At 33.5% G+C, this 13,456-nt stretch overlaps 1 protein-coding gene across 6 annotated transcripts in view; it reads left to right on the top strand.

Annotated features, from left to right (window-relative positions):
• The window catches only part of Col11a1 (collagen type XI alpha 1 chain), a 211,632-nt gene that overhangs the window by 11,669 nt on the left and 186,507 nt on the right, over window positions 1–13,456 (top strand). For all 6 annotated transcript variants that reach the window (XM_048814622.1, XM_048814625.1, XM_048814623.1 and 3 more), the window contains one exon: window positions 11,205–11,372. In XM_048814622.1, coding sequence (XP_048670579.1) covers window positions 11,205–11,372 — 168 coding nt within the window. The remainder of the gene's footprint in view (window positions 1–11,204; window positions 11,373–13,456) is intronic.

The raw sequence follows: 13,456 nt of genomic DNA, 5'->3' as shown, positions 1-13,456 counted from the left end.
TGTTCCAGGCAGTGACATGAAGGGCAAATGACTCCACAAAGGACCTGAATAAAGGACTTGAAAAAAGGCAGTCTGGCCAGAACAGAAGAAAAGGGGTATATGTGAAGTAAGGTTGGGGAAGTGGGCAGTGCACACATAACGCAAGATCATATGGTTATATTTTTCTGCATGGCATGGAATCACATGAATAAGTAGAAAGTACAGGAAGGCTGTTTGTTCAGTTGGCAGGGTCAGTGCATATTTGCTGCCTCTACGATCTTAGTTTATTGTCACCATTGGATCCTCTGACAAATAATCAGGCTACTGGGGCTATGCTCCTTTTTCTGGAATAGTCAACCATAGTAAAATCACCAGGCGTTCTCAACAATTATAGGACATTTAAATTATACTTCATCATAGACTTGGAAATATATAAATAAATGAGTAATCTTATTTATTTATATAAATAAGATATAAATAAGTAATCTTCCTATTTTATAAGGGAATACATGAAACAAATGTATTTTCATATTTGTAAAAACTTATAAGACAAAAAGAAGTGGCTTAACATCTCTAAATCTTATGTGACAGTTTTGGCAATTAGCCAAATTACGGTATCATAGGATAACATTTGTGATTTTTTTTTTAATTTCTAAGGATTAATATTAGACTGTGTTCTCTATTTTAATTGAGAAGACAAAGTATTTATTCTAAGCATTTTTTCCTTCAAGGGAAGACACATCAAATAGTTTTTAGGTAATACCATAATTAATTAATTACAGATTTGAATAAACTTTAACCTTTGTATCATTAATAATAAAGTTTTACTTAACCCAGATCTTTCCCCTGAATTATATATATATATATATATATATATATATATATATNTATATATATATATATATATACTTGCATAGTTGACTCTCTATTCAGTTGTGCCCTAGTGGTATTTAAGTCATCTCAAACTCCTCTCCTAAAACCTGTCTCTTTCAGTTTTCTCAATCTGTTTATGGCAACACAATCGATCATGATGGTCAAGTAAAAAAACTAGGTCAGCTGTGACTCTTTTTCTCTCATAGCCTATATTTAACCTGTCAGCAACTCCTGTCTGTTCAATCATCAGTATATATTCAGAATCCGACCCCGTACTTCATTGCTCAGTCCGAGAAAGTCATCATTTCACATGTGGAGGATTGCAAGTACTTCCTAACTGCTATAGGATTCTGTTCTAGTGCCCTTTCAGTTTGTCTCAACACAGCAGTCATAGAGGTCTGATAAAATAAGTTGAGTGGGAAGTCTCTGTTCCTTCATTTCAATTTTCTATGAAGCTAAACCTGCTCTGAAAAAAATAAGTCATAGAAACAGTTGGTTCATATCACCTTTCCCCCTTTAACTTTTCAGTGGTTTTCCATCTCACTTGAAATGAAATCAAACGTCCTTGGACGAATATAGTTCACCTTCAATAGACCCTCATTCTCACTTCGCTGACCTCACCTTTTATATCCTTCTTACATCTTTTGGATGAGACGATGTCTTCTTACATTTTTTCCAACATTCTGAGCCAATTCTTATGTTAGTTCTTTGCACTTGTTATTTTTTCTTAGAATCTTTTTTTTTTCAAAAACATCAAGGTATATGAGCCCCCTGTGACTGTCCAGACTTTATGTAAATAATCTTTTTCAGTGAGTGTTTTCCTTGCCTTCTTTATTTGATATCACACTCCACACCTTTACAACCTTCCTTTGTGCTGTTTTCTCGATGTATTTTTATCCCATGTACTATTCAGATATTTGTACTGTATTAAAAATAATGATGTATTTAAGTTATGGAGATTTTGTTTTAATGTTTTACAGAAAAATTTGAATTAAATGTTGAATTATTTTATTTTGGAGTACAAATATTGCCTTAAATTATTTGGATTTTTAGATGCTGGCAGAATTTAGGTCACACATGTCCTATAATTTCCACAGCATAGTTTAATTTTTTAAAGTATGTATAATTTTCACATAGTTACTGTGACAGTGAAATCCCACATACAAAGGCACTTTTCTTATTTGATAGATGCCATGGACCTAGATCCAGCTGTTCTAAGAGATGGTGGCAGTAAATTGTAGTGCTAACTTTACTTTATTTCACTGGTTTAAGAGAGCAATGATGTTGGTACCCTGATAGTAGATAGGAGACATTTTCAGCTAAAGAACTAGAAAGCAATTATAATTAGATATTGTCAAGGACATGTACCCATAAGCTGATGTTCAAGTAAAATTCTTTTATTGTTTCTTATTAAGGATAAATTTAGCATTGCCCTCAAACTCTGGATAGGTCAAAATTAGAATAATAAATAGTCCATAATTGGATGTGGATTCAAATGATTTTTGTCGGAGTCACTTTTTTTTCATTAATTCTATTTCAGAATATTTTACTGGTTCTTTTTTTTTTTTAAAAAACAAACCTTTGAACTGTAGGTTTCACTGTGAAATTGACTTTTTAAAGCTGGTATTTTCAGAACAGTGCAAATAGGCTTACCAGGTGCTTGATTTGAGAAATTAATCATAAAATTCATAACACTCCATGTTACTGGTTTATGTTGCCATTGTCCTTGACATTTTCAATTTGAATGTTGGACACTCATTTTCTTCCAAGATGTCTGTCAAAATCTAGAACTATGAGATACCTATATTTATGATATTTGTATTATCTCTCTGTGTGTATGTACAATGAAATATATTAAGAAAACATAGTCTTATTAATGGCAATACATTTTATTTGATTATAAAACCCTATGGGGGAAAACTGAATTCTAAATAGTAGTATGGAACATGTCCCATATCCAAGAGTAATTAATGTAAACTGTACAACTATGAGAGTTTCTCATATAACATTACAGTTTTCTAATGTATTTAATCAAGTCATTTTTTCCATTTTGTTCTGCTTTGATGAAGATTAGATTACAGAATATTAATAATAATTCTGGACATTGTAGCTAAAATGGGTTGTATTGGGACATAGGAAACACCTATGATTTCTATTGAAATTATTTGCCCACATGATCTTATGAAGGTAAACTTACATACTCTTATAAGTGATATGTATATTTAAAATAAGTGAAAGAATAGTACCAGAGGAAATACTATATATTAAATTTTAAATTTTTTAATAAATAACTCACATCAGGGTTACTATGTTTATGTTTTATCAATCTCTATCAATGCAAACATAAAATAAAAGGAAAATGCTAACGATATCAGCATAATAATTTCAATATAAGCATGCCCAGGAGATTGCTAAGCAATACATAATTTTCCTGCATAGCATGTAATGTACATTTAGAGATAGTAAACTGCTCAGTATTCTACTCTATTACAAAGGGATTTTCACAAGAGAAAATAGATAACAGGAATCAAGTTAATTATATTTATGTGGAGATATGGAAGGTACTCACTGAAACTATATGTCCAGAAAGATTGAAGTTTCCAGGGAATAATTTTTCTTTTTTTTTTTTTGCAGTACTGGGGACTGAATGTTGAACTTGGGACATTCTTATTACTGAGCTATATCCCCAGGCTATTTATATTTTATTTTAGGATCTCACTAATTTGCCCAGGCTACCCGTGAACTTGCAATCCTCCCACCTCAGCCTCCTGAGTAGCCTGCATTACAGGCATTATTTACTATGGGTTAGACACAATAATTAACTGCCTTCACATTTTCTCAGAGATTAAAATTCCTTATCATATCTAATTCTCAAAGTAAGGTTGAGTTGAGAAAACTAATTCTTGGTGGGGTTAGTAATTACACAAAGTCATACAGAAAATAAATCCTTAGCTTGGTTAGAAGTTGGGCAGTTCAAACTGCAGAAACTGACATATCGATTGCTACTTATACACTTGTCAGATCCCAAGTTGTAGATTCTTTATCAAGAGATCTCATGATTTTGAAAGAGAGTAGTGCATTGCTAGTAGGTCAGTTACAATGAATAATCACTTCTCTCTCCTTTTCAGTCCTACATTCCCTATCGCATACACATAGTAGTACTCTTGATACTCCCCTGGGGCAGCAAAGCATTTTGTGACTGGGCAGGAGATGGTTTAGAATCCTTTAAAAAAATTTCCATTCCTTTCTTTGATGATACCTTTCATATATTGCCTTTGATGTGAGGTATAAGGTAAGGGTAAGTGAATCTCTAGAATTTGAGACAACATCCACATTAGAAAGGCCTTTTTACACCTGTTTCTTATCATACCTGAATCGAACATGGAAATCTCTTCAAATTATTATTGGTTAAAATCACTTCCAACCTTCTTCATTTTCCTTTTAGATTGATGGGAAAGATATTTCAACTCAGAAGCTGAATGTAGCTACTCATTCATTTATTTGTGAAATATATCTCTATTGATTATTTTCTGTGTTTCAACTTCTATCCCTGGGCAGTACAACGGTGAATATGAATATCACTGTTCACTATCAGAGGGTTAACAATTTATCAGGGGAGACAAATGTTAATAAACTATGAGAGAGAGAAAGAAATGAACTAAGTAGTGTGTTCAAATAACAAGAAATCGTATTATTTTTTAGATTGTGTCCAAGACCATATTGTGCAGAGTCATGATTATAAAATTAGGAAAATGAAATAACGTGGTGTTATTCAAGGGGAATATAGGCTACTATGAGAGAGTGCCACTGCGTGGGAAAGTAAAAGTTTCCTAGAAAATGTTATACTTAGGTTTAGACCAAAACATTGACTAATTCGGAATCTACCTGTTTTTAATCCCTGGTTGCACATTATATTTAGCGGGGAAAATTTTAAAACATGGATGATGCTTGGGCCTCACCACAGTCATTCCAGTTTGTTAATTCTGGGGTGGGACACAGGCATCCATATGTTTTAAAACCTCTACAGGTGATTCTGTCTTTTCTTTTCTTTCTTTTTTTTGGTACTGGGGATTGAATTCAGGGGCACTTTGTGACTGAGCTACATTCCCAGCCCTTTTTATTTTTTATCTGAAACAGAACCTTGCTAAGTTGCTTAGGGCCTGGCTAAGTTGCCCAGACTGGCTTTGAATTTAGGATCCTCTTGCCTCAGTCTCCTGAGTTGCTGGGGTTACAGGAATGCGCTACCATGCCCAGCTCCAAATTATTCTAATAACAGGGTTAAAAAAATGAGTCAACTATTCATAGCCAATGAAGGAAGATAAAGAGATTAAAGTACATTTTACAAACTGAAAGAAGTTTATTCCAATTGGGACAATAAATCTGGGGGTGTGGAGTGGAAATGTATGAAACAAATATTTTTGAGGCCCTGGTATGTCTTTTCTATTGACCTAGAGATGGCTTGCTTATGGCAAGTGAATTTATGACAGAGGTGTAATGTTTGTCCAGAGGTTTCAGTAGCATGGTACGTTTAAGGAGAATTTGGACAGCTGAACGTGTTTAATGTTGGTCTTGGACAAGCATGACTTCTTTCCTTTCCTTGAACTCCGTACCTTGCTGAATCTGTGTTGTCATATTGCCATTTCTTTCTTTCTCCTCTTCACTGATTAATCCTAGTTAGCCTTTAGGACTCAGCATAAGAAGGTTGAATGATAAATATGTCAGCCATTGTGAGCCATACAAACTCTGTTGCAACTGTGCAGCACTGTCATACTGTGAAAGCAGTTATGAACAATAAATGAATAGTGTGGCTCTGTCCCAATAAAATATTTATTTATGAATGCCGAAATTGAAATTTCATATATTTTTTTGTGTGTGTATGTGGTTCTGGGAATTGAACCCAGGACCTTGTACATGTAAGGCAAGCATTCTACCAACTGAGCTATATCCTCAGCCCCAAATTTCATATAGTTTTAATATCTCCTAAAATATTATGCATAATTTTGAGTTTTTGACTATTGACAAATGTAAAACCATTTTTATTTTATGCACCATATAAAGATAGGAAGCAAAAATATCTTAATCCAAAGGCATAGTTTCCCCAACCACTATGCCATTCAAAGACATTGTAACAAATAAAATTTTGTTTTGGCAGAAGCTCTTTGAGGTAAATATTTTTGTTATTCTCATTTTATGGATGTAGAAACTGAGGCACAGAGCCGTTGGGTAATATGTCCAAATCATATAGATACTAATGGAATTAAGAAGCAGCCAGGTTCTTTAATACCACGTCATGCTGCCTTCATTACTGTCATGGAAGTGTGTGAAGAAGATTAGACGAGAAAATAAAGAAAAACAGTCAAAGCATTTTGAGGTGTTAGACCAATAATCTGTGGGGATGCTGAAATAACAGGGAAAAAAGGACCAGAGACCCACAACCAAAGTGATTGATGACTGAGCGAGGACATTCAAGAGTCAACGGAATGCAATAGAGAGGATATATTTGGGCCTCAAATTTTTAAATTTTATGACCAAACACTCCTGTGACCTTCAGAGAAAGTTGCTTCTAAATATTTCCACACGTTTCACTTTCAACCACCATTTTATGTAATTCAAGTGTGTGTGTATATGTGTATTTACAAGAGAGAAGGCTTCCAGAAAGTCTGCTTCAGTGTGGTAAGAGCACTGATTGAGGATGGAATTAGGGGGTAAGGAGAGATCATAAGGGACATGCAGTGGAGGATGGAACTGGAAGGATAAGTGTTATTTTGGTTCAAGGCTTCATTCCATGGTCATTTGGCTCTATCATTTTTTGGCCTGAGGCAAGGCAGCACATCATGACTACAGTATGTGGTAGAGAAAATCTGTCCACTTCCTGGCAGCTGGAAGCAAAGAGAGAAGGAGAAGAAGATACTGGGGTACCAAATCCCCCTCAAGATCATGCCCCCAGTCACTTAACTTTTTTCCACTAGGCCCCACCTCCTCAAGTTTCCAGCACCACCCAATAGGGTCTGTGAGGGACATTCAAGCTCCAAACCATAGCAAATGGCCTTTGTAGTAGAGTAATGGGCTCTGATATACTGTTCTTCTATTTAAATTTACCAACGATATGCATTCAAAGGCAGGAAGATATTATTGAACAAAATATACTGAATTGGATACGTCAGAAATGTTTAATCATGGTCTTTGATATCGGTTAGAAACAGAAATAATGAAAATATTAAGGGCATTTAAAATTTCTTTAAATATTGGAAATTTCATTTTTTATGTATATTGCATAAAAAATTACTTACTTTAATCTTAAAAGTTTCTTGGGCTGGGGATGTGGCTCAAGTGGTAGCGCGCTCGCCTGGCATGCGTGCGGCCCGGGTTCGATCCTCAGCACCACATACAAACAAAGATGTTGTATCCGCTGATAACTAAAAAATAAATATTAAAATTCTCTCTCTCTCTCTCTCTCTCTCTCTCTCTCTCTCTCTCCTCTCTCACTCTCTCTTAAAAAAAAGTTTCTGCTAACAAAATTTAAAGTTCTCTGGTGTGTGTGTAGGTGTGTGTGTGTGTGTGTGCGTGCGCACACATGTGTGTAAACCAATAGAATCCATATTATGATAGTGTATTAAATACTAGGATTTTTAAGGAGTTTTAAATAACAGGCAGAATTTCAAAGTGGCTTTAATTTATTATTTAGTTCAGTTAAAAAGTTTTATATATTATTAGCTCAATTACTGTACATTATTGTGAATTGATGTACCTTTTCAGAAAAAAAATTTAATTAAAATCTTCATAATATGTGCCTGTTTTTTTACCATTTTTTGAGGAGAGATTTATGGTTTTGTATCATGGACTGTATCAAGAACTTTGCCAGACTTTAAAAGGAGAACCTTTATTTTGAATTCTGTACGGAGATTGTGTTTTTACCACATTAATTTCAGAGCAGAAAGGAACAAATGTGACAAAGTTTGTGCCTTTGGAAAAGGTCATTGTGTTAAGAGATATTATAGAGAAAAGGAAATTTGTGATCATTGGTATGCTGTTTACCTGTGCCTAGTTTTGACCGTGACCATGGGGCTGCATTATTTTCTTCACTAAATTACAGACTTCATGGCTGTGTTCATGTCTGTTCTGGAGTCTTATTCAGCTCTGCTTTTGAAAATGCCTTTTCACAAAGATAAAATAAAATAAGCAGATAAGATTGTGGCTTTCATTAACGTTCTCCTTTGTAGTAATTTATATCCTGGAACATGAATTGAGTTTAATTTAAAATAAATATCAACATGAGGAATCAGTTAACTGGCTCAAGATAATTTTAGACTATTATGTGTATGTTGTGGGTCTTTTTTTTTTTTGTAGTTTTCCTTTGTGGGTATAGCAGTGAGGGTGTTGCAGTGGAAAAAGCATACACTTGATATTTACATAGATCTCAGAACTATCTTGAATTTTCTCTTTTATCCTAAATTCTCTCATCTGTAGCGTGGGGATACAAAAGTAGGTTTGTGAGGGTCCATGCCCGTAAAGGACCTAGTCTAGTGACCATTGCATGCATATTAGGCTGTCTGGATGTGGCAGTTACTCTAATGTCTATTTTCTTTGTTTAATGATAAGAGAAAATTAGACAAGAAGAATGGTCAGGTATTCCACTGGCCTAAAAAATGGCCACTGTAAACAGGGACTAGTGAAAAAAAAGATTCCAAACACATTATAATTTTTAACAATTCCAAAATTGAACTAAAGAATACCATACTTAGTAGAGTTAAAGATCCCTTTGAAATGTCTGATTTCTATAAAAAAAACATTTTCTTTTTAAACTTGGAAAAATGTGTGTCCTACCGCATAGTGTATGGATTTTCATTCAGAAGCTTGATGTAATCGGTAGAAGAACTTCATTATTAAAGGAAATTTTATCTATCATATTTTATAAGGCAAGTTATATAAAGCTTAAGTCACAGTTTGAAAATATAGAAGTTAGTATTTCTGAAAAAGTAATGAACTAAGGAAAAGATAAGATGCACAATGTTCACAAGCCAAAATTCAGTCATTCATTCATGCATTCTATGCCAGATTGATAATTACTGTAAAAATATTGGTTGAAATTGTAATTTTCAAAGAACAAAATCCTGTTGTAGGTCAGCCTCTACTTCATGGGGTATGCTAAATTAAGGTGATGATACTTCCTGATTCCAAAGTCAGTCCCATTTTCATGAAGTCATCCCAGAAAAAAACATGTTTATGAAGCAAATTGTGTTCTGAAATGTGATGACAGTTCTATTCTACTATAACTTTTCCAATCAATAACCTTCGTTCTTCCTTTCAGACACAAATGAGGCAAATAGTGCTATTTACACCTATATAAATGTAAATGATGTCTCTTATATAGTTACTGGAACATAAATAGTGTCTCCCCAATTAGAATTTAAAGATATATACTAGTCATTTTTTTCACCACTATGACCAAAATACTTGACAAGAACAAACTTAACAGAGGAAAGGTTTATTTTGGGCACACAGTTTCAGAGGTCTTAGTTCCTGGTTGGCCAACTTCATTCCTCTGGGCCTGAGATGAGGCAGAACATCATGACAGAAGGGTATGGTGGGGGCAAGCTGCTCATGTCATGGGATCTGAGAAGCAGAGAGAGAGAGAGAGAGAGAGAGAGAGAGAGAGAGAGAGAGAGAAAGGGTGAGGTACAGATATAGTCCCTAACGCCATGCCTCCAGTGACCTAATTCTTCTAGCCATATGCAACCTGCCTACAGTCCGTTCAGCTAACAGTGGATTAATCCAGCCAATGAATTAGGCCCTAATCATTGTCTAAAAATACCACTTATGAACCTTGATAATCGGGACTCATGCTTTCAACACATGAGCTATTGGGGGACATTCAGATACAAACCATAATAATATGTGACGTAAGAACTATATGTAAGTCATGCTGAGTGACACATTGGTCAGCACATGGCCTACTTTCAATATTCTTTTTAGAACACATACAGAAAGCCTGTAGATCATAAGTACACTGAGTAATATAGTTTCCATAGTCCATTTTTATAGCAGTATTTACACTAATCAATTAATGTTTTGACTTACTGGATTAAATAACGTATAGCTGTGGACCAGAGAATTCGAAGGTCAAAAATATCCAGTTTGTCCTTTTTTGTCTGTTGTATTTCATGTAACATAATGATTTGAAGGTTCATCTAGGTTGTAGTTGATTCCTTATCTCATGGTCTGTTTCCAGTGTGGTGGTGAGATAATTTGATGTGTCAGAACTTAATGCTTTCATACCTTGAAGGAAACCTGATTTCTTTCTACCTCTGGTTATTATGAAACTGCTGCAATTGGCATACAACTCCTCATCAAGTCCTGAATTTGAGCCTTTGGGGCATGTACCTAGTAGTGAAATTGCTAATGAGTCATTTTTACTTCTATGTTTAGAGAAATATTGTTTAGTTTCGCTTACATTAAGTTTCTAGAATAGGCAACTTCATAGGGACATAAAGTGGATTACAGCTTACTAGAGGTAGGAGAAGAGATATGGGAATGGGAAATTATTGCATGGTGGTTACAAAATTGCTATTTGGAGTGATAAAACTGTTTCAGAAATGGATAATAGTGATAATTGCACAACACTGTGAGTGTAATTATGACTACTGAATTGAAGAATGGGAAATGTTTATGTTATATATATTTTACTATAATTTAAAAGAGATAGTATAATATGCCACAAACCATTGAATTGTTTACTATATGGTATGTGAGTTTTATACCATTGAAGCTGGTTATCCAAATAAGACACACTTGGAAAAGGAAAGTTTAAGATTCCAAACTTATTTTATGTCGACTCTACACAGTAGTTGGAGATAAAATGAATTGGATTTGGGAAATGGATGCTTCCATCAAAAGTAACATTAAATACTGTAGGGCTACGTTGGGGGGGGGGCAATCAACTCCAGGAGTTTCAGTTTCCACTGTGAAGCATAAAGCAATGTCATAAAATAACTACAAATTTAGAGGGTAAAAATCTATATATAGATACCTAATATATACTCACAGACACAGATACATACATGTACATTCACACACATATACTATATAGACAAAATTAAATTTCAAATACACATACCAACACCTTCAATTTTGTGTATTCATAATTTTATTCTAGATTTTGCATTTGAGAATGTTCATATGGTTTCTATTATGATCTTTAACCCCACTCCATAGACACTCACCCATATGCTTGGGGAGGTATGGTAGGTAAACAGTAGATTTGAAGGATGGAATGACATAATATTTTTCTGTATTAAAATATTCCATTTTATATTAGATTGTATTTTTAATTATTTTTTAAACTTATTTTTCAGCTGCTCCAGTTGATGTACTTAAAGCACTAGATTTTCACAATTCTCCAGAGGGAATATCAAAAACAACAGGATTTTGCACAAACAGAAAGAACTCTCAAGGTTCAGATACTGCTTACAGAGTTTCAAAGCTAGCACAACTCAGTGCCCCAACTAAACAGTTATTTCCAGGTATGTTCAGTTTATTGTGAGTCCTACTATTACTGCTACTGTTGTTACTACTAAGTCTCCTTCGACTATTTCTTTGCTAATGACTATTTCTTTTTACCATTCTATATAGTACCCAATTATAGGTTGAAATATAATTTGATCATATATCAGTTACCAAATACGTTGTGATCACCAAAGTGATGAAATGAAAATAATTATTGCCAATCTTTTAATTCAGCACAATCACAGAAAATATGCTTATTTTAACACTTAATAATTCATAATTTCAACATGACAGAATGCGAAGGGAGCATTTTATGACTATTCCATTTTTGTATGTGATCATGTAGAACTTTTTCATTAGGGAAGTGGGAATTGGAAGGAGACCTTACTCTTACTGACTAGTTTGTTTAATAGGCATGTGGATTTAGACGTAATTAATGTGTATTTTCATAAGACTAATACTTAATACTGTTTCTGTTGAAAGAAACACTTCTGTGGTAGATATTAATTTTGCATTAACTTTGCATGCTATTCTTATCTGAAATTTAATAAAAGCTAGTCACATCTCATAGTTACTGGGAGTTCTGGGACTAGAGATTTTCTAAGACTTCACTTAGCAGGGTTTCATAATGGTATGGAAAAATACATGGTAAATAATTTCTTCTATGAAAGTACTAATTGATCTCATAACACTAATTATCTAGAAATTATGATACTGTGGGAAAAGGGAATTGAATGGTGGATGAAAATTTTTGAGTATCAAGTTTTCTAAGCAGGTAGCTCCTTGCACCTACTTGCAGTTGATACATGACAAATTATTTATCCTTATAAGGTTAAGTTAGGTGTCCTAATCCCTGTTTAACAGAGGAGGAAACAGTTTCATAGATGCTGACTCGACCAAGTTATAGAGGGATCAATATTTAATCCACATTTGTTTTTCTCCAAGGCCAATATTTCATATATTATCAAAATTTATTTCTGATGCATTAGAATCTTCTCAGCAGCAGTTTGCAATTAATTTCTTCATATTGTCCTATACCTTCTCCATCTCAAGAGATTTAAATTTTCTATTTTTAGATAAAACTTTTACTAACAGAAAGATATGAATCAAGGAATTAAACAATTATAAAACAATAAAGCACACTTTTCATGCAAAGACGTTTTAAAGTATATTTCATTTATTTTGATTGTTCATTGAATTTTCCAATATGTTTTGTGCTTTGCTATTATTTGTGATAAACAAAAGTTACAATGTATGTGTAACAATGAAGCCTAAAATTTCTGGCTTTAAAAATTAAAAATTAAGTTAGAGCATATTTTAAAAATCCAATTTAAAATTTTCAAATAGTAAAAGTCATTACTTTTTAATTTCCTATTGCATTTCTAATAGAAAAAGTGATAGGAATTTTCAAGAGAGAAAAAGTAGAGAAAATGTAGACTAATAGAAATATTTTAGAAATACTCATGAAGTTATTGTTTATAATTTTTTTATAATTGGGTCATTATCAGGTTCTGTTTATCTGCATTCCAAGATGGTAGTTAGCTAATTTGATTAATTTTACATGTCATCTTGTTTTACTCATGAAGAAAGAAAATAATTTATGTCTGTAGGATCTTCTTCCATTCCAATTTACAGAATTTAACTATATGAATGTTTTTACTCCTTCTCACATGATTGAGTCTGAGGCATGATTCTAACAGTGAGCATTTCAGATAAGAGACACATATTATAGATAACATCATGGAAATGATTACAAGCTTGCCATTCTGGAGGGTAGAGTTTTCTGTCCATTATGCAAAATGATAGTAAAAATTAGTCACAACAGATTACCATTAAAAATATTAAAATAGTAAATATTAATTATATTTGGAATATACTATCATGCATTATAAGAAGATATAAAAGCAATTTCTTTTCTAAAGAATAAGCGGAAGGACTGGAAACTTTAGTATTCATCAATGGGGCAGTGAGAAGTTGTCGTTTGGATACAGTCATTAAAATATCCTGGTAGAATTAAGGTATGTGTCTTTCAAAGTCCCAACTTGAAAACTTTAATTTAAATTTCTGAAAATTGGAGCTGAATGGAAGCCCTTTAGAGCCC

The sequence above is a fragment of the Marmota marmota genome, unplaced genomic scaffold (assembly GCF_001458135.2).
Source record: "Marmota marmota marmota unplaced genomic scaffold, marMar, whole genome shotgun sequence".
Lineage (NCBI taxonomy): Eukaryota > Metazoa > Chordata > Mammalia > Rodentia > Sciuridae > Marmota > Marmota marmota.
The sequence above is the reverse complement of the archived record's forward strand: the minus strand, read 5'-3'. Positions and strand labels throughout refer to the sequence as shown.